The sequence below is a fragment of the Neoarius graeffei genome, chromosome 5 (genome assembly GCF_027579695.1).
Source record: "Neoarius graeffei isolate fNeoGra1 chromosome 5, fNeoGra1.pri, whole genome shotgun sequence".
In the NCBI taxonomy this organism is placed as follows: Eukaryota; Metazoa; Chordata; class Actinopteri; order Siluriformes; family Ariidae; genus Neoarius; species Neoarius graeffei.
In genome coordinates, this window is record NC_083573.1 from 26,217,449 (window position 1) to 26,240,676 (window position 23,228).

The 23,228-nt window shown below is 40.9% G+C and overlaps 1 protein-coding gene across 1 annotated transcript in view; it reads right to left on the reverse strand.

Moving 5' to 3' along the window:
- Nucleotides 1-15,813: 15,813 nt before the first annotated feature.
- adar (adenosine deaminase RNA specific) overlaps nucleotides 15,814-23,228 on the reverse strand; it is a 42,956-nt gene continuing 35,541 nt past the window's right edge. The window contains exons 11-15 of the mRNA XM_060921449.1: nucleotides 19,225-19,355; nucleotides 18,576-18,758; nucleotides 18,373-18,485; nucleotides 18,097-18,224; nucleotides 15,814-17,840 (exon numbers count right to left, since the gene is read on the reverse strand). Coding sequence (XP_060777432.1) covers nucleotides 17,573-17,840; nucleotides 18,097-18,224; nucleotides 18,373-18,485; nucleotides 18,576-18,758; nucleotides 19,225-19,355 — 823 coding nt within the window. The 3' untranslated portion in view covers nucleotides 15,814-17,572. The remainder of the gene's footprint in view (nucleotides 17,841-18,096; nucleotides 18,225-18,372; nucleotides 18,486-18,575; nucleotides 18,759-19,224; nucleotides 19,356-23,228) is intronic.

The window sequence follows — 23,228 nt, forward strand, 5'->3', positions numbered from 1 at the left end:
AAATGCAGGGGTGTGAATAATAGTGGCATGAAAAAAGTTTTGCTGCATTCAAATGATTGTGCTTCTATTTTGCTGCTATAATATGCTCATCTTATGTATGTTCTAGACAATACAAAAAGCACCACATGCCAAATAAATAATTGAATACATAATAATAACAATAATAATAAATGCTTCCAATGTTATAGTGTTGTTTGTATTTGGTTGCATTCACTGCATGAATATATTTGATTGACAATTTGACTGACAGTGTTTTGGCATATTTAACATTTATCCTCCAGAATAAATCAACTGTTTTGGTTTAAGATTGTGCAAGCCTTCAAATTTTCTCACTGAACATTTCTCCTTCACATTTTTCACCTGCAGGCATGTGACAAGATTTAACATGATATTGCTCAACCTACCTCTGTAAAGTCAGCTAACAACTTATTAAAATGCACCAGAATTCAGCAAATAACATGTATGATAATAAAAAACTTCTGGGGGAGGACCCCCAGACCCCCCACTAATCATTTCCTTCAAACCAATGTACAACAACCTGTACAATCTGTTACACTGGCCAACCAATCTACATTCAAACTGCCATAATGTGTAGGGGGGCACTACAAGACACACATAGGCCTACAACACACAGATAAGGTGTATATCTCTGTGCAATATGATATGGTTATCAAATTAGAGGGTTATTTTCCAAAAAGTATATTGGGGCAGGGCGGCGGGGGCAGGGGCGGGTACGAGGCAGAGCCCCCCCACATAACCAATCCCAATTTAACCCCTGGCCAGAAGCCCATTCACCATAAAAACTAAACATCATTTTAGTTAATTTTAATAGCCTTGTTATGATGTATGTTTTATTTTAGTGCATGATGCAACTTTTGTAGTTTTCCAATCAATCTCGGAGTGGAATTGCGTTCTCCGGTCGGCCTGTAAAAATGAAATCACCATGTTGACTGAAAATGATTTTCTGGCATTTAAGGAACAACAGCCCTAATAGTAATTGTGGTGATGAGGATGGGCCACACTTCCTGGACAAAGAACATAAACAAAGGTTGGGAACAGAGCTGGCAAGAGAAACAGAAACATGATATTAAAGTTTAGAGCCGCAGGCTAGGAGTAATGAAATGGCTGGATAAAAAGGTCAAAGGTTAAAAAAGCTGTCAGAAAACCAGGCATCATTGTGCAAGATTAGCTGGAGAATACCAATGCAGAGAGAGAGAGAGAGAGAGAGAGAGAGAGAGATAGAAACCCTTGGAAAAATTGGACGGATGAGACAGCAGGCAGGAGGAGATGCTCCCTCTTCCTCTCTCATGGTGTCAAGAAAGAAACTGGAAGCATAGACATACAATATGAATGAAAGGTTTGTTCTTTTTTTTAAGGGAAAAGGTTATCATCCCTAAAAGACAGAGAATATACGTATGGACAAATGACAAGAAGTATTTGTCCATACGTGTACAGCAGTTTCCATGCCAACCACAGAGTATACAGACAGTGCCTATTCTCAGTGCCCAGCCCCACCTCTCTCATTCATAGACAAAGTCCTTGTCATTCACAGAGCAGTGGAATGAGTGTTTGAACTGCATAGATCATCACTGCAAGCTACACAGAAATGCCTTGCTCTTCTCTTAATCCACTTTGATGAACTTCTGCCTCTGCAATTAATTAATTAATTAATTAATTAATTAATTAATTAATTAATTAATTAATTAATTAAAAAACTCCTTTCTCTTATGGAAACATGACATACATTTGACGTGGGACTATAAATTTTTCCAACATGAGTGTATGCATAATGCACTCACTGGCCACTTTGACAGGAGCATGTTCTTGATTCTAAGATTCCTGTTCTTGGCTGTTAGGAGTGGAACCCAATGTGGTCTTCTGCTGTTACATGCTGAGATGCTTTTCTGCTCACCACGGTTGTAAAGTGTTGCTATGAGTTGCTATATCCTTCCTGGCAGCTTGAACCAATCCGGCCATTTTCCTCTAACCTCTCTTATCAACAAGGCGTTTCCACTCACAGAACTGTCACTCACTCAATGATTTTTTTTTTTTTTGCACCATTCTGTGTAAACTCTAGAGACGGCTGTGTGTGAAAACCCCAGGAGATCAGCCGTTTCTGAAATACTCAAACCAGTCCATCTGGCACCAACACCCATGCCACAGTGAAAGTCACAGAGATCACACTTTTTCCCATTCTGATGTTTGAAGTGAACATTAACGGAAGCTCTTGATTTGTATCTGCATGATTTTATACATTGTGCTGCTATTACAGGATTGCCCAATTAGATAACTGTATAAAACAGCAGATGGGTGGGTGTTCCTAATAAAGTGGCCGGTGAGTATGCGATCACGTGGAAAAACATGCGTAAGCTCATTTCTGTCATATCTTTTACAGACAGTTCTCCATATGTTCACTCTATTTCCTGTTTACAAAGTATTATGGACACCTAACAACAATGCAAAGCCTTGCTGACCATTAATTCTAGTGTAAGTTATGAAGCTTTTACAATGCAACCCCATTTCCAGAAAAGTTGGAATAGTTTCCAAAATGCAATAAAAACAAAAATCTGTGATTTGTTAATTCGTGTGAACCTCTATTTAACTGACGAGAATAAAGAGAAAATATTTTCAATCATTTTACTGACTAACTTAATTGTATTTTGTAAATATAAACAAAGTTAGAATTTGATGCCTGCAACACACTCAAAAAAGTTGGGACAGAGGCAAAATAAGACTGAAAAGTTTATAGCATATTCAAGTAATGCCATTTTGGAAGATTCCACAATAACAGGTGTGTGTGCATTGCTTACCTGGGGAAGTCCTTCTGATGGAGGCTCAGCCTGGGGAAGAGATGACACCAGGATACACTATGGGAAGATGGTGAGCCAGTGGAGGCAGTGTGATACTCTGGGCAATGTTCTGCTGGGAAACCTTGGGTCCTGGCATTCATATGGATGTTACTTTGACACATACCACCTACTTAAACATTGTTGCAGACCAAGTACACCCCTTCATGGCAACAGTGTTCTCTAATGGCAGTGGACTCTTTCAGCAAGATAAGGATGTGGGACCCTGCCACACTGTTCAGCAAAAATTATTCAAGGATAATTGAGGAACATGACAAAGATGTTGACTTGGCCTTCAAATTCTCCAGATTTCAATCCGATCAAGCATCTGTGGGATGTACTGGACAAACAAGTCTGATGCATCGAGGCCCCACCTTGCAATTTACAGGACTTAAAGGATCTGCTGTTAGTGTCTTGGTGCCAGATACCACAGCACACCTTCAGAAGTCTTGTGGAGTCCATGCCTTAATTGGTCAGAACTGTTTTGGCAGCACAAGGGGGATCTACGCAATATTAGGCAGGTGGGTTTAATGTTATGGCTGAGCAATCAACCAATCGCTTGATCTATCTATCTATCTATCTATCTATCTATCTATCTATCTATCTATCTATCTATCTATCTATCTATCTATCTATCTATCATATTGATGAATACTGGCCTTTTTGATGCAGATAATTTGATGGCTAGCCTAGACTGTGACAAAACAGTATCAAACATGCAAAAATGTTTACACACTGTGTACAGTCTAGTGGCTTAGTCCTGGGTATGACTTTAAACTGCAACTGGTGGTGAGTCTCATGTCCGGGAGGACTTGAGTATTGGGGAAAGTGGAGTTACCCCTTAATCACCATTGCTCCCAGGTCCGCTCTGACCCAGAGTGGTAGCACCTGCCTGGGTTCCAGCTATGGGTTAAATAGTACATCACCAATAAGGTGCTGGCAGCAAGGCACTTTTTGGTGCAATGTGGCAGATGAACCCAACAGAGTCAATGGCACACCACCAGATGGCATGCGGAAGAGCCACTCAAATGGCCAATGGATGGCATCACTTGGCAAGTCAGTTGTCACTGCGGGTTAGTGACAACTTCCGTCAGGTCTGTGGCACTTTTGTGCCCCACTTGGCATCAGGTCGTCCAGAGAGACAACATGATGGGGGCATGACATTGTTTGTCTTACCTTACTGTGCAAGGTGCTTTGTTAGGAGAGGAGAATAGTGTGCAGGAGCTCACAAGGCCAGACTTCCATGCTGGCTCGGCCGGACTGTTGGTGCCACCACTGCAGGTGACTCTGTCACTCTGGTGAGGGTCTCATGGTCCATCTGCATTTCTGCACATCCTAATGAAGCAGTCATCATCGCTAGCGATGGACAGCCGATGACGGTCTTGTGGCTGATAAAAGCCTATAACATCTATAACATTTCAGAAGTGGGTGCCATCCAATACAGTTTTTAATAGCTTATACACGTGTTGTGATGTGCACATTGATTTTAGATAACATGCACTGGGGTACAAAAGTCTGAGCCCACTCATGAAAATGCTTCTATCTTGCATTCTTTTCTAATTTAATACAACAATTTTAATTACAAATCAAATTATTGACAATAACCTGAGAGAAATACTTACCTGAATTTCAGAGTTTCTTAGTATTTGGTACATCCCTTTTTGCTTTAATGACAGTGTGCACTCGAACTGGCATGGACTCCACAAATTTGTCCAAAACTTTATGGTACAGTTTAGATCAAATCCATCAGCGTGTTGTCTGATCACATGCTTCAATAGAAGAGATTAGGCATGAGGAACATCTGACCATTTGTACCGTGTAGTGATCATGGTCAATATCACAAATTTGTTTACATTTAAATAGGGACCTAGAAATAGTACAGAATCTTGAATGTTATATCTTCAAGACACTGACTGAACATATACTTTCTTTTTGAAATATTTCAAAATTCAAAAACCTTATGTTTCAATGAAAAATAAGATTTCCATGATTTGCAAATCATCATATTCAGTTTTTATTTACGTTTTACACAGTGTCACAGCTTTTTTGGAAATGGGGTTGTAGACTGCAGGCTGCTCTATTTGTTATTCTATGGGCTTGAAAGGTTTTCAGTAATTTTTAGAATGACTATAAATGCATGGAGTTTATGTAAATGTAGATTATAAGGATGAGGAGAATGTCGTACTTGTGCTGTGCTTGCAAGTGAGGTTTACTTTAAGGTTGCATTTGTGAATTTAACATTAATAAATGTTGCTGGCGATAGTCATCAGAAATTAGCATTTAAATGTTTTTCTCCATGTGCACCGAATTAATGTGTGCAGCAACCACAACCATGAGTGACTATATATGCATGCCCCATTAAATACTAATTTTACCTTATCTGACCATCAAACACATTAGAACAAGGTATAATATGCAGTGCTCTTTGAAAAGCAGCCATATTATGTTCTTCCAAGATGGGAAGGTCTACAACAGTAGATCTTTTAAAAACAGTGATTCGGGCAGTGATTCAGAAAGCTGGTCAGCCTGGAGAATGTATAATATTTACATCAGTTTTCATAGAGATAGCCAGATCTTAACAGTGCAACATCAAGCCAACCTGATTCTCTATCGAGTTAAGAAACTTATTCTGCACCAGAACATATGCCTACAGCAGTGATAAACGGATCAAGTGTTCACTGTGCATGTTGGTCAGGGCCACCAAATTCCAATAAAGAGACAGATTGGAAAAATATTTATTTTCAGATCACTGTTCCACCAGCTAGGATTCCTTTTCTTACTCATTCTTGCAACATTTTACATACAGTATTTACCTCTCATGCATGCAATGCTGCTTGAAACACCTGACTCAGACACCTGACAAAACTATGAACAATCTACACTCACTATCAACTTTAATAGGAATTTGTTCTTGATTCCTGTTCTTGGCTAGCAGGAGTGGAACCCAATGTGGTGTTCTGCTGTTGTATGCTGAGATGCTTTTCTGCTCACTGCAGTTGTAAAAAGTTGCTACGAGTTGTTATATCCTTCCTGACAGCTCAAACCAATCTGTCCATTTTCCTCTAACCTCTCTTATCAACAAGACATTTCCACCCCCAGAACTGTCACTCACACAATGTTTTTTTTTGTTTTTCACACCATCTTGTGTAAATTCTAGAGACTGCTGTGTGTAAAAATCCCAGGAGATCAGCAGTGTCTGAAATACTCAAACCAATCCATCTGGCACTAACACCCATGCCACAGTGAAAGTCTTAGAGATCACAATTTTTCCCATTCTGATGTTTGAAGTGAACATTAAATGAAGCTCTTGATTTGTATCTGTATGATTTTACACATTGTGCCGCTGTCAAGGGATTGGCTGATTACATAACTGCATAAAACAGCAGGTGACTGGGTGTTCCTAATAAAGTGGCCAGTGAGTGTACCAGTATTTGCCTCTGAAGCTTAGCACTGTTACATGGATGCCGGTTGTTCAGTCTGCAGATCAGAGTTTGGAAACACCCCACACCAGCTCACTCTGCACCAGAAACTCATTGACTCCTCAGACGATGCACACTAAAGTAATCTTTAACTCTCATCTAAGCACAAGTCACTATTAGAGGGAGGGAGGAAAAGAGAGGCTGGCATTAAACACAAGAAATCTCTCTCTCTCTCTCTCTCTCTCTCTGGTAGATCCCATTAAATTGAAAAGGCAGTGGTGCAGAACAAAATCTCTCTCCTTCAAACAGATGCAACCTTTGATGAATAGATGCTAATAAAACACACACTTTATGAGCATTACTAATGTAACTGTCACGGCTGTACTCCAACCATATAAACTCTTCCCCACTACATCCACAGTTACACATCTACAAACACAGTGCCACAATCACTCCTTTACAGGAGCGCGTGCACACACGCACACACGTACGTTCATTCGCTTCCTCTCCCATAAGAACAAGCTGCACTTTTCACATTCACTAATGGACTCCCCTGCTGCCCACGCACTCACACACTTTCTCTGCTTCATCAGCACCCCACTCCACCCTGCCCATCTTTACAATGCTCTGACAGTGCATTAAAATTCACAAGCTGCTCCAACTCTGAATAAACAACATGCTGCTTCACAGTAATCCAAACAGTGTTCCCTAGATGCCAGAGAATTTTCGAATGATATAATAAGGGGAGTTATAAAAGGGTAATGAAGCAGGGAGTGAATCCTGTGAGTGCCTTGGAGCACTAAGATGAGACCAAATGCAGGTTTCCTGGCCTCTTAGGTTACTAAAGTGTGAATGATTAAGGATGTTAAGAATTGGTGTGACACTCTGAAATGGCTGGTTACTAAGCAGCCAGCTAAGTGCGTGAGCTAGGGAAGACTAGGGATTTTTTTTTTTTTTGCTGTGTTTATTGCTTGGTCTCATACATACAGTATTGCACAGTATGCAGATTTAAATTTTATGGTTTCTCACTTGTACACTCTGGGTTACCTGATGTGTGTACATTGCAGTCTGGACTTTTTAACTTTGTCGAATATCTATCCATGCATTATCTTGACCACTTATCTATTAGGGTTGCGGGGGAAGCTGGAGCCAATCCCATCTGACTGGCAAGAGGCAGGGTACACCCTGGGCAGGTTGCTAATCTATCTCAGGGCTAACACAGAGACGAACAACCATTCACACTCACATTCACACTTACAGGTAATTTAGAGTAGCCAGTTAACCTAATCCACATGTCTTTGGACTGTGGGAGGAAACCGGAGTGCCTGGAGGAAACCCATGCAGGCATGGGGAGAACACACAACCACCACACAGAAAGGCCACAAGTTTCAAAACCAGAACCGTCTTGCTGTGAGAACCACCGTGCTGCACTTTGTCAAACAATTTTTAAGAAAAGTTATTTTATAATCAACTGCTGTATAAATACACAGTTAACTGTATAAAAACTGTAGAAATACGCAGGTGATTATAGAAAATCATGCAGTCGAGAAATTGGGACTATTTTTCGATAATCACCTCGAGGGGCTCGGTAAAATGGCAGCCAATCACTTTGTCACTGTGAGGAAGAATTACAAATTATGAAAGAAAATGCTGTTCCTAAAAACACTAAAGATGCTAGGAAGTTTGCTCTAAAACTATTCAAAGGTAAAGTGGAATTGTGGTTTATTTTATCTATTTCAAAACAAAGTATTTTATGTGGCGGCACGGTGGTGTAGTGGTTAGCGCTGTCGCCTCACAGCAAGAAGGTCCTGGGTTCGAGCCCCGGGGCCGGCGAGGGCCTTTCTGTGTGGAGTTTGCATGTTCTCCCCGTGTCCGCGTGGGTTTCCTCCGGGTGCTCCGGTTTCCCCCACAGTCCAAAGACATGCAAGTTAGGTTAACTGGTGACTCTAAATTGACCGTAGGTGTGAATGTGAGTGTGAATGGTTGTCTGTGTCTATGTGTCAGCCCTGTGATGACCTGGCGACTTGTCCAGGGTGTACCCCGCCTTTCGCCCGTAGTCAGCTGGGATAGGCTCCAGCTTGCCTGCAACCCTGTAGAAGGATAAAGCGGCTAGAGATAATGAGATGAGATGAGTATTTTATGTGAGTCGGCATAGAGAAGTGGCATAAGTCTGCGCCACGCCATTATTACATTTGCATGTTGCTTTTGAAATAAATTATTTTTTCAAACAATTTTTTATTTTTTAAATAAATCGCCTATTTAAATAAATAGCCTATTTTGGGGGGTGCTCAAGCACCCCCAAAAACAAGCTCAGCACCCCCTAGCTCAGCACCCTCAAAAACACTGCTTTTGGACGTAATTTTCAGAAATAAGTGCCCTTGCACACTGTGCAATGAATGTGTGCACGGGCGTGTGTGTTCTTGAATTCACCTGTTACGTGATAGTTCTATGACCAGTAAAATACCTCTCCTCCTTGCGTCCCCTCTGATTGGGTTGCCTGTCCACGCGAGTGCTTGCTACGACATGGTGTTTTTTTTTAACTGGATTCCACGCCGATGAGGAAGTCGAAGTAGCACCTGAGTATTACTGGCATAGCGAGATGTGAAGGTACGGACTGGAGTTACAATTGTTAAACACAACACAATAATATGCATAATGCAATATTGATGTTCCCTGGTCTATGAACAGAATGATAAAAACGACATTTATCATCCATATCGAGATACTTTTGTGCAGAGCTGTACAAGTGCTATGGTGCTAGACCACCGTGTGTTAGTCAATTTTATTTAATGTAACATAGCGTTTACGTTTGCTTATCATTCTTATCATGCTTGTCATGCTTATCAACAAAAAAATATAAACTAATGTAAACTAATGTAAAATCATAATAATACACACTATTATTACACAATACACAATAACACATTAATTAACAATTACCACTGTTCAAAATGAATTGCTCCAACATTACAAATGCAGTAGTAGGTCTTGTTTAGTTAAAAATATAATGTAAATATTTGTGTCAGTGGTTGTAAATGTGTAGATATCATAGTTTATTGGGTCAGCTTCTGTTAAAACATTGCATAAGTCTAGTCTTGTCTAGTCTAGTCTTCTTGTCTAGTTAAGTCTAGTCTAAATGCGGAATAAACGTGGAAACACTGTCGTTCAAGCCAGGTGCCTCTGTCAGCTCTGGGGGCTAAGCACCCCCAAAGAGCAGATGCTAGAATCGCCCCTGAATGTATAATAATAATATTGGCTGGCTTTTTTCATGGTATATCAGATATATTCATACTTCATATATTCGTATACTCATCTTCGACTCATTCAGTATCATCCTAGCTGAATGGAATATATCTGATATACCATTCAATGCCAGCCAATATTATTTAAATAATAACCTCAACTTCATCTCTGTTATTATTCACCGATATTCACTTCACCTTTGGTGAATAATTGTTCAATAATAGGTTAACATAAAAATGTTTATTGACCATTCATTCATTATTCCCTTATACACTTGGTTTATTGTTCTGTTCTTCATCTTGAAGCATATTATTTAGTAACTATAATGAAGAGCAGAAGGTAGTGCTGTCTTTGTCTGGGTCCATGAAGGTTTCCCACTGCCATCCCATTCAGGATGTATCCTGCTATTGCATTCCAAACCTTTAGACCTTTTAGACTGGTAGGTCAAGTTTTTTCACACCAACTGGTTAAGATCATTCATCATACAGAGGTACAGTATAGCCAAAAGTTTTTAGACACCAGACACCCATCACACCCACGTGTGCTTTTTGAACATCCCATTCCAGATTTAGTCGTCCTTGCTGTTATAATAACCTCCACTCTGCTGAAAAGGCTTTCCACTAGCTTTCTGAGCATGGTTGTTCCGATTTGTTCATTCAGCCACAAGACATTAGTGAAGTCAGACACTGATGTAGGGTGAGGAGGCCTGGTACGTAGTCTGCATTCCAGTTCCTTCCAAAGGTGTTCACTGGGGTTGAGGTCAGGGCTCTGTGCAGACTACTAAAGTTTTTCCCTCTCCACCTTTGGCTAACCATGTTTTCATGGAATTTACTTTAGGTTTGGGGTCCTTTGTTGCAGTGAAGGGAAATTGTAATGCTATAGCATCCAAAGGCATCCTATAATTGTGCACTTCCAAATTTGTGGCAACATTTTGGTGAAGACTATGGGTGTGATGGTCAAATGTCCACGTAATGTCATCATCATCATGGTGAGTCCTATCAGACAACTATGAAAGCATGCCACATGCTGTTATCCAACATAACAGAGCATAATTCTGCTGTTGATCAGTGTCCTGCTTAAGCTGATCAACATAAGCTGATCATCATTGGTGAGATGCACAGTTTTATGGTTTGACATATATTTTTTTCCATTTCCCGTTGAGAGTACGCTGTGCGTGTTTTGGCTGCCACTTCTCACCGGAGCTTTTTATTTTCTTCTTCTTCTTTTTCTTTTTATGTTTGAATGTCTTGTCTGCTGGTTGTGGCATAGCTCCAGATCCAGTTTTGGGCACTCCCTTTAACATTGGGGTTATCCAGCACCCTGTGCGGTGTTACTTCTGTGCTCACTTTCTGGATCCATGGCATGGTGTTCCGAGTGATGTTGTCTGGTGGCGTCACGGCAGCTTGTTTTGCAATTTTTAAAAAATTGTTTTGTAAAGCAACCTTGGGTGTGAGAAAGGCACTATATAATTTAAACTTAATAATAATAATAATAATAATAATAATTAACATACATCAGGACATACATCCCCCTCGCGAGGCCTGACCATGCTTCAGCTCCCAGAGTGTTAATAAGTTTGCTAGGAGAGCTTCGTGTCTTATGCATTGGCTAGCTAGTTTAAGCCTTTGGGTCCTTATATTAGACGAGAGCTTGGGTAGACTTCCAAAGAGAACTGAGTTTCTAATGAAGTCTCTCCATGTAATGTACTTTTGTCCATATTGTGTAAGACTGATGAGTAATTTTGGTGGTGTGAACATTTTCCATGGTACATCTTTACTAAATGTCAAAGTGCTGTTGAAAGTTTTGTTTGTGTAGTTTTGTGAGTGCATTCAATGTCTGGATATGCCAAGGGATTCTGGGAGTTGAAGTGGTTAAAACACTATGTCACTCTCCATTTCTAAGATCACTTCATCTCTTCTCCAGCTCTATTCCTCTCACTTCCTCTATTTCCTTCCTCTCTCCTTTTAAACACTACATCCATTATTGTTTACCAACCTCAAAAGCCCATTTATTTGATTTCTTATGACATACTCCTGACATTTCTGACTTTATTTAATTAATGTCCTCTCACTCTCTTGCCTTCTTCACTTTTATTCATATCCTATAGTGTATCCCTGGCTGGCCAATTCCCAGGTCTAATGTGCAGTATGAATACTACTTTAGCACAAGATAGACATTACATCATGCTTTTCAAGGAATTTTTTTGAAGTTAGGTCATATGTAGGTGTAAAGTCAAACATATCTAATACACATTATGGGCAATGTTGTGGAATACTGGTGAAACTAACAGAGCAATAGTGTTTAAAAATGACATTAATATTCTGGACGTGATCACGTTCTGATGAAACTAAATTACTGCATGCTGCGTGAGATTCTGGGGAAACCTCAGTCTCACATGATTGCTTTTATCACACATGGATGCCCATCGTAGCAGAGCTGCTGCTTTTTGGCCCATCTGCTCCAACTACCAGCCATACCACAGTGCCTCAACATGCTCTGAAGAGTACACAAAGCTCATGCCATGTGGCACGCAGCAACTGCCAAGTCAAATTCCTTGTAAGTAATATCTTGCTTGGAAAACACTGATACTTATTTGGATTCTAACGTGTTAAAACAGATGCTAGTACACTGATGTGGGACAGAGGAAATCGTCCACATACCACAACTACAAGGACTAGTAGTAGGATGTATCTCTCCAATGTGAATAGTGTACAAAAAAATATTTCAAAAAGTCAGAAAATAGTGGAGCCGTATAATTCTTTACAGTGCAACACTGTCAAGTCTTTCAATCTGGAATCTGATTGGTCAGAAGTTGTTGATTAATTCTCTATGACAGTAGTGCTATTGCAATAGGTAAATTGCAGGTTTATATTAATGCCCACATTCTCATGCGGTATCTTTTCTATCAGTAACAGCTTTTTCACAGGGACTTTTGCATTTTTTGAAGGAGTCTCTAGTGTCAGAATCTCATCTCATCTCTAGCTGCTTTATCCTGTTCGACAGGGTCGCAGGCAAGCTGGAGCCTATCCCAACTGACTACGGGCGAAAGGCAGGGTACACCCTGGACAAGTCGCCAGGTCATCACAGGGCTGACACATAGACACAGATAACCATTCACACTCACACCTACGGCCAATATAGAGTCACCAGTTAACCTAACCTGCATGTTAGAAACCAGAGCACCTGGAGGAAACCCACGTGGACACGGGGAGAACATGCAAACTCCGCACAGAAAGGCCCTCGCCGGCCACGGGGCTCGAACCCGTACCTTCTTGCTGTGAGGCGACAGCGCTAACCACTACACCACCGTGTAGCCCCTCCAGTGTCAGAATGTGCCATAATAATAAGGGATAAAATTATATATATAAGAAAGAAAGAGGAACTGGAAAGAGAAAGCCCTGCATGGAGAGTTTGTGCAACACACAGCAGATGTAGCTGGAGAAGATTCCTGGAGATGGCTTAGGAATGGTATTTTTGAAGAAGGAGACAGAAGGCTTGATCCTAACTGCTCAAGAACAAGCTTTACGAACAAAGTCAGTCAAGCATAGATAAGACCTCAGAGACACCACTGCATAGATTGTGTGGAAACTCCACTGAAACAGTATGACACATTATCAGTGAAGAAGCACCATAACAAGGTGGGCCTGTGGGTACATTGGGAGATGTACAGAAAGAACAGGATAGAGTGTACAAGTGGTATGACCATCAACCCTTGGCAGTCACAGAGAATGGAGATGTGAGAATTACCTGAGACATGACCATCTACACAGATAAGATGCTGAAGCACAGTCGATCAGATATTACCCTAGTGCAGAAAGATACACAGGAGTGGACACTAATTGACATAGCTGTACCAGCAGATCAGAACATCAAGATTGAGGAAGAGAAGGTGGATAGACATCAGGACCTAGCATTCAAAATCAAGAGAATTCACAGAGCCTCGAAAGTGACAGTGATACCCATCGTGATTGGTGCACTTGGAACCATCTCAAAGAACCCAAAGACCTTGCATGAGAAGTTACTGACATCATTGGAAACACACAGTTGTCAGCCATCCTCGGGACAGCTCATGTGTTGCGTCTCTAAGTTGCGGGAAGTAGCCGAGACATGATTTTGAAGACCCAGTAGAATTTCAAAGAACTGGAGAGAATTGAATAATAATAATAATAATAATAATGAACAAAATATGATGGAGAATCTGTTATAGGAACATAATCCACTCCAGTGATACAAAATCACAACATCCAATAGTTTATTTTATTATTTAATTTTCCTATAACAGCATGCCCCATAGGTTTTTTTTTTGCAAAGCAGGAATAAAACAATTTATACTTGAGTCGAGCTACTAGGGCTGCATACTTTCAACTCCATTACTTCATTTACAATATCTGAGAGCCAAAATGGAGTCTGTCTCTATAGACAATATGAATCAGTCTAATAAACTGACAGCAAGCAGCATAAATTGGACAAATACAGAAATGAATATAATGAAAAGTCACTCTTGACAAGAACAATCACTTTTGATCTTCACATCACAATATTGATTGAATTTACACCCATCAGGGGTAAGAGGAAATATCTCCGGGACAAATCATGCTGGAGATAGATACTAACAGTGTTTCCTTATATATCCACTCCTCTTCTGTCAGCATTTTATCCTTGGCAGGGTTGGAGAGGATCAGGAATCCATCCCAGGAACACTGGGTGTGAGGTGGGATTACATCTTGGATGGGATACAAGTCCATTGCTTGGCACCACACACACACACTTTCACACCTATGGGCAGTTTATCTTAGCCAATCCAAGCTTGACGCATTTTTGGAAGGTGGGATGAAACTGGAGCACCTGGAGGAAACCCACGTGCAGACAACATGCACACCATGACGTAGCAATACTACCCACTGCACTGCCCTGCAGTCTTTCAAGTGTAATTAGTACAAATATTACATTAAACAGTCTTTACTTTTTAATCAGCCAAATTACAATGTAATTTGATGTGTATTTCTGAAGCAGTAAGTACAATAAAGTGTGGCTGAGTCCAGATAATTAAAATATGACACAAATGAACAGCAAAACCACAAAACACTTGACTCCAGCCTACACAGTCCACACCAAATCTATTTTACCACCTTTGCTTTAATAATACAAGAAAAAAAAATCAACCATTAAGCAACTGCTATTTCTTTAAATCATTTACCCACTTTTAGAAAGCTGCATACTTTTTCTTTAATGACTTTTTGCTCATAATAATATGACAGCCTCTGACTGCCTTAAGCTGCCATATATTATGTACTTAAATATATAAATATATATATATGAAAGCACATATGTATGCTTGGAATATGTGCACCATTTAATCTTATGTAAAGTACTGACTATTCCCAGAGTTATAAATACAGCATAACATTTGTGCTGTGACAGTTGGTGTGTAGGTTTTCATGGGAAAGCCCGTAGAGGTCATTATGTGTGCTTCATGTGTCTCTCACATGAACACACACTTCACATCATATTAATGCACTTGTCAATCTGCTTGAAATTGGAAACACTTTGTGAACCAATCTATAAAAGAATAAAATGAAGTGACACTGTAAACTGTGTTGTGTGCAACTAATTGTTTTTGGTTCAGCACTGTTTCCAGTATTGGCTTCAGTCAGCTAATAGCTACCCAATAATGAACTTGTTGCAGAATTCACTCACATCCATCTTCCCTTTTCCACCTTCCTTCTTTGCTGTCTCATCATCCCACACCAGAGGAAAAGGCAAAGGGAATGAGAGACTACACAAACAAGCCCATTTATTCTCATTTTGAGGCATCGATTGACCCTTTTACACAGCTGCTGGAGGAGACCCATATTTCATATTTCACTCTCTCCATCAGTATTTGTGCCTCCACTTTGCCTTATAAGAGCCTTGCGTGAGATAAAGTGGACATGATAATGCACCTACTGTGGAATCGCTAAGTGTATGTAGGCTATAAATGAGTTTGAACTTCAACCATCTTGCACTAACTCAGCCCAGACAGTCAGACCAGCAGGATGTTGTCTCTGCTTCATTCGCAAACCAGAGCTACTTATGTGGGTTTAAAAAATTCGATATTTAGAGAAATGTGAGAAACCACATCCACTCACTGTCTTTACAAAGGCATAATTCAAATCAGCAAGGCCTTAACTGGCCTGTGTGTGGATGCTTTATTGATCCTGAAAGGGAAATTGGTTTATGGTGCATAAATGTAAACGAAGGGCAGTACATAAAATTAGTCACAACCAAATGGGGGGGTTTTCATGGGAAACAGAACAAACACCCAGTAAAGTTTTAAACATGTTTGGATGATTTATTGTAGACACTTTTTCAGCAGACAATTAAATTGTGTGAATGTGTGCTGTAATTTGAATCATTATATTGACTGCCAAGACTTTTTTGCCTCCACACCCAATTCAGCTGTTAGCCATAAGCAGCTGCTCTAAACGACAGATGATATCTAATAATTGAAATGTGCTGGGGGGGGAATAAATAAATAAATTCACACCATTGGCACAAAGACGACACAGGAATGTAGGGCATGGAACTGTCTGTAATGCTAAAGAATGAGGCATTAAAATCCAGTCAACATTTTTACACAGAGAAAACCAAACTCCCAAGTACTGACAGAACTGAATTTATTTTGAAAGAAAGGACAAGATTTATCAGATGCTAGTCAACTTAAAAACCAAGAGTCAAAACTAAAAGTGTTTTTCTGGTTTGAATATTTAAGAAGTTAAAATTATTTCCACTCAAGAAAGTCACAGCAAGAGCACAGGCGTCTCTTCTTACTGAGACTGAATAAAAAAAGGGAAACAGACATAATACACATTGAACACACACACACGCTCGCTCACAGAAGCTGTGAAGGTACATTTGAACTGCATCTCTGACAAAACAGAACGTGGGACATGACAAATGTCTGTGTATGGAGGGATGACGCTATTGAACTATCCCAAAAGTTTCTGCACCACATCCATCAACATTGGTCAACTGCAACACAAATTTATGAAACTCTATAAAATATATACATACAATATATACATATACATAAACACACACATGTATATAAACTCACACACACTGTGAAGAGACCTTATATACATTTGTGAGTGTATGTATCTGTATGTACATTATGTATACATTTGGTCAAATCTATGTGTAGAAGCTATTCAAATTAGTTTAGCAGTGCTCACCCCACAGGCAGAGCTAAAGAGACCATGTGAAAAGAAAAAATATTATATAGCATTATGGGATGGTGGGCGAGGGTGTGGGGTGTAGAGTGAACCAACTGGCCATCTAGACCCACTGTAGTTATGTCATTTAAAATTTAATAAGTCGGTCAATAATTGAGGGAATGTGAATGAAATGTGCAGAAGACTGATGTATATGGTTATTAAAAGGGAAAATAATGAAGCTCCTTGTTCCAAAGTTTCAACCTCAACCAGAAACAAGTACTCTGTAGGTGAGAGCGAGAGTATGTGAGAGAGAGAGAGAGAGAGAGAGAGAGCGCACATGACAGAGCTGTGCAAAAGCCCATTAATTGCTGTGAAGGGAGACGTGGCACTAACCGCATCCTTTTGTGTTAGTTTGTAATATAATATCTATAATGGTGTACAATTAATGCAGCTGTTATTAGCAGGCAAGATTGATGTTAAAGAAATAACAGCCTCTCATTTAATCTCCTCATATACACCCCCCCATGAGAGAGAGAGAGAGAGAGAGAGAGAGAGAGAGAGAGAGAGAATATGAACATCAGTGCTTCAGTTGGTTCTTGGTGCAGAACAGTTTCAAGGGGATTCCACATACATCAATCAATCATTCTTAAACATGAGCTGGCTTTTTTTATGGCTCAGGTTTCTCTCTCTTTCCATTCCAGGCTGAGGTGGAATGATCCAAACCAGATCTTCAGCCCTTTCTCTTTCTCTCTCTCTGTCCCAAGTTGTCTCTCTCCTTTGTCCTCTTTCTCCAACCAAATGCAAGATTCTAATAGCTGCATACGCTTATCCTCCACTCTCCTTCCCTCCTCCCACCCTCCTTTTGTCCTTACGGAGCTGTAAGGAAGCTCTGAGCTTCAGTTTCCCCCGCTTCAAAGCTCTTCTCCTCCTGTGGTCTGCCAATCCAGGTTCCGTAACCCAGCTGGCCCAGAGCCTTAAAGAACTGCTCCTTGGCCACCTGGTAAGAAGTGGCGGCCATCTTGGTATGGGCGTAAGAGGTCAGCGCCAACAGGTCGCTCCGGCCGGCCTGCCTGCACACTTCCCGGAAAAGACGGAACAGGTTGGACTTGGAGACGCGGGACACCTCTAGCTTTGGACTGTGCAGGGAGACAATAAGATGAAAAGAATAAAATTATATTTAAAAAAAAGTGAGACATTATTATTGTTCTTGTGGCTATTAAGAACACAAGAAAAAAGTTTTTAAGAGTCTTCAGGATACATTGTGCCAACTAAGCTGTCTGAACAGATGGATTTGTTACATCTGTGCTTCTGCCCTATTGGCCGTTTGCATGATGCACTTAACTTCCATTGGCTCCTCAATAGAGCAGATTGTATGACTGGCCGGTCGCTTACCCATCCACTTTGCCCTTGGTGCCATCAAGTACCTCCACTTTGAGCTTGTCTGGCAGGCTCCAGTTCACACTGGACTCCTTGGTCTTTCCCGTGTGACGTGTTGAGTCATACACACTCACTCTGCCAACCTACGTGCCCACAGACAAGACAGCATTTGTTTAATTATTAAAAAAGTTTCACTTTACACGAAGGTCTCAATTAATCCCACCTGTTGAAAATTAGTCACAAATAAAAGACTTCAGAAGTTTTGTACAAAAATGCTGTGTGTGTGTGTACCTCAGGGTGGCGAAGTGTAAAGTGAGGAGGCAAACTGTTAGTTAACTGGCTGCCATCTCTAGCCAACCGGCAACACACAGCTCGAGTCAAATGACCATGGTTGTACAGGTACCCTGGGGGGGGGGGGGACCCCATATGAACACCGTCAGATAATTTTCAGAATTGGTTTGAGAAGGTTTGAGTCTGTGTGCATCTGTACTTACCCAAGGTGATGGACTGAAGGTACACAGGGTGTATGAAGTGGCTGAGCAGAGCCCCCTGCAGGCCCAGCACATTCCAGCGCAGGATCTTGTCGCTGCAGCTCATGGTTCTGAGGCGCTCGCCATGTTGGATGCCATCCCAAGTGGGCACAATGGCACTTGACTCCACTGGGATGGTACCCTCACCTGGGACGGGGGGGAGACACAACATTATAGTACAGAGTTTAAAAAAAAAAACAAAAAAAAAAAATAAAGCCACGACAGCAAGGAGAGAACATGAGTAATAAAAAAAATAAAAGAAATAAGAATTAACTCAGATTAAGCTAAGTCCTGCTATATTTATGGAAAGTAGTCATTTTTGAAACAGCAGTCAATATTCCACATCCAGCTTAAATGTGGGTGTGTTCCCACATCATGACCCAATTAATTCTCCTGCTGACACTAAAAACCCAGACCAGCTTTATGACCTCAGCATAAACTAATTAACCCTTAAGTAAGACTGATAGGCAAGCATTCAGCTTCTGAAAATGAATTAGGGCTCATAAGTAACTACATTAGAGACTATACAATGCCACTTGCTTCCAAACAGTTATGAGATGCGACCTAATCGTCATGAGACATCACTGGTTTTACAAATGAGAGGAGGGCTCACCGTTTTCCACTTTGGTCCTGAGCTTGCCCTGTTTAACATTCTCAAACAGGGGCATGTGATCCGATCCGGTGACCTCCGCTAACTCACTGCACGATTTATCGAAAAGTGCACCATCCCCACATGGAGCAGTGCTGAAAGAAATGCAGACCAACACCATGTAATTAGTAGTAATAGACTATTCTGGACTATTATCTGTAACCAAGATGCAGGCTATTATCTGTAAATGAGATTTAATGAGAAAGGGAATGTTCCAGATTGTACAGTGGTGCTTGAAAGTTTGTGAACCCTTTAGAATTTTCTATATTTCTGCATAAATATGACCTAAAACATCATCAGATTTTCACACAAGTCCTAAAAGTAGACAAAGAGAAGCCAGTTAAACAAATGAGACAAGAATATTATACTTGGTCAATTATTTATTGAGGAAATGATCCAATATTACATATCTGTGAGTGGCAAAAGTATGTGAACCTTTGCTTTCAGTATCTGGTGTGACCCCCTTGTGCAGGAATAACTGCAACTAAACGTTTCCGGTAACTGTTGATCAGTCCTGCACACCAGCTTGGAGGAATTTTAGCCCATTCCTCCATACAGAACGGCTTCAACTCTGGGATGTTGGTGGATTTTCTCACATGAACTGCTCGCTTCAGGTCCTTCCATAACATTTCGACTGGATTAAGGTCAGGACTTTGACTTGGCCATTCCAAAACATTAACTTTATTCTTCTTTAACCATTCTTTGGTAGAACGACTTGTGTGCTTAGGGTCGTTGTCTTGCTGCATGACCCAACTTATTTTGAGATTCAGTTCATGGACAAATGTCCTGACATTGTCCTTTAGAATTTGCTGGTATAATTCAGAATTCATTGTTCCATCAATGATGGCAAGCCGTCCTGGCCCAGATGCAGCAAAACAGGCTCAAACCACATGGATTAAAGCAAAAAAAAAAAAATCTGACTGAAAAAAAAAGCTCCATGTTGTTGGCCCCTACCACGTCAGCGATGTGTCAAATTTTAAACGCCGTGTTGTCCATTATCCCCTCGGCCTTTACGTAATTTTAACAATGACTAAAGCTAAGGCAAGACTTTACCATTGTTATTACTGGCTATAAATGATGAAACATCAAATTTTCAGCGCAAAGTGCAAATTTATTTCAACAATACTTTAGTAATGCACAACAGTGGTTAAGAGAAAAGTGCAAGTGCAGTCGAACTTGAACCATGCTTTCAAAAGAGTGGAACAGAAAGAAAAATAAGAAAATCTGTTGACATAAAACCAGGAAACAAGAAAAGTAAAGTGAAAGTTCACTTTTTCTGCTTCTTCGCAGTGAAGCCAAAGGTATCTAGTTTTTTGCCATTGCTTCCATAGACTTTTTTTTTTATGGCAAACTACACAGAAGCACACACCTGCCATTTTCATCTTTTTGCACCATGAACTAAATGGCTTGCCATTATCGCCCATTTCATTTCGCCAAGCCCATCTCCACTTATTCTTTACCGTTTTGTCGATGTCTGACACATCTGTGCCTTCATTTAAAGAAGCGCGTCCATGCTGGCAAAACCGAAAGTAATTTGACGCACTCTAGTGATGGAAATCAAAGGGCCTTTATTCGGTGGCCTTATACGCAGTACTCGAGTTTGGGGGGGGGGGATGCATCCCCCTTATGAAATAAAAATCTCAAATCATCCCCCTTATAAAACAGCCATCCCCCCCATCACATCCCTTGTGCCATTTTACCAATTAATGTGGAAATTAGCCTACTATTATTTTAACAAATATTACTACTATTTCAACATTAGAGGCTTTGCGCAGTGATAGGCTACATGTAGCCGGATAAAAAAGACGCATATTTATTTATTCGGTTGCACCTCTCATTCACATCTATACGGAGGTTTCAGTCACTGAAAACAGCTACTTTCGCAAACTCGGGGCAGAGTGGAGATTTCTGAAAACTCCATCTTCAGACACACGTGTAAATCGGGAAAACGAAGCAGCAGTGGGCGAGAGGGCGCGCGCGAATATAATGAGTCATAAGTGTGAATCTTTCACCGAATGCCAATTGTCCCGGTTCTTCATGAAATCGCACGTGCACGCACAAATTCATTAGGTTAACTTTCAAATAACTGTTCTTGTGCACTTGCGACACCGGAGCCACTTTCCTGAATTTTGAGCTTCCGAGTATTCACTTCTTTATCTATTTAATCAATGAATTTGTCACATACATTAAATTACTAATGTAAAACATTAGTAGCCTATTTAAGCAATAGCTGTTTTCTCCACTGTTTTCCGACCTTTTGTGCCTAGTGAATGAGACACTTCATTACACTCCACTGACTGACTTCCAATTCCGGACTTTTTTGAAAATGTAAAATATAGGCCTACGAGAGGGCGGCACGGTGGTGCAGTGGTTAGCGCTGTCGCCTCACAGCAAGAAGGTCCTGGGTTCGAGCCCCGGGGCCGGCGAGGGCCTTTCTGTGTGGAGTCTGCATGTCCTCCCCGTGTCCACGTGGGTTTCCTCCGGGTGCTCCGGTTTCCCCCACAGTCCAAAGACATGCAGGTTAGGTTAACTGGTGACTCTAAATTGACCGTAGGTGTGAATGTGAATGGTTGTCTGTGTCTATGTGTCAGCCCTGCGATGACCTGGCGACTTGTCCAGGGTGTACCCCGCCTTTCGCCCGTAGTCAGCTGGGATAGGCTCCAGCTTGCCTGCGACCCTGTAGAAGGATAAAGCGGCTAGAGATAATGAGATGAGGCCTATGAGATGTTTGGGACTTAATTCGCGTTGGTCCTTCACTATTAATTTTTGAGACTGACGAGGCACTAAATACTGTGGAATTATTTTCTCCTTACTATGAAGTTTGGCATCTTAAACAAGTGTCGGGAAATCTTGCAGCCCGACTCTGCAGCCTCCAATGTTTAAGCGAACTGCTGAAACCATAATGTTTAAAGATTAAATCGTAGGCTAATCAAACCAAAGAAAAATACAGCCTTTCCAGAACGTTGTCTGCCGAAGCCTGTTTAACCTACAAAAGGCTTAATAGCATAGGTCTTGCTGCAGCTTCAACTTTTTCACCTGATCACCTTTCAATAGGCAAATATCATTATTACTACTATTACAAAAGGCCTAGTATTAGTAGTAGACAAGTAACCTAGTTGCCTAGTAGTAGGACAGCCAAATAGTTTCATCAGTGGCCTACGCCGAGCCTCTCTGGGACTAGACAGTAGCGGAGGCTGTATTTATTTATTTATGCCTATCAAGCGCAACAACTTATTCCTTTACATATACTCAAACATAGCACAAGAAAGGGTTCAACAACAGGTAATCACAGCAGCTTGGTGAAGTTCTAAATCACATCGGTGTCAGACCTATGGGCCTACCCCCCCCTTTTTTTTCTTCCTCGGATCTGCATCACTCATTATTGACCTTTAGCGCTCCCAGTTGACGGAAATCCGTCGTAGCGACGGAAAACTTTAATCCATGAAACCATGATACTACCACCACCATGTTTCACAGATGGGACAAGGTTCTTATGCTGGAATGCAGTGTTTTCCTTTCTCCAAACATAATGCTTCTCATTTAAACCAAAAAATTCTATTTTGGTCTCATCCATCCACAAAACATTTTTCCAATAGCCTTCTGGCTTGTCCACATGATCTTAGCAAACTGCAGACGAGCAGCAATGTTCTTTTTGGAGAGCAGTGGCTTTCTCCTTGCAACCCTGCCATGCACACAATGTTCAGTGTTCTCCTGTGGACTCATGAACATTAGCCAATGTGAGAGAGGCCTTCAGTTGCTTAGAAGTTACCCTGTGGTCCTTTGTGACCTCGCCAACTATTGCACGCCTTGCTTTTGGAGTGATCTTTGTTGGTCGACCACTCCTGGGGAGGGTAACAATGGTCTTGAATTTCCTCTATTTGTATGCAATCTGTCTGACTGTGGATTGGTGGAGTCCAAACTCTTTAGAGATGGTTTTGTAACCTTTTCCAGCCTGATGGGCATCAACA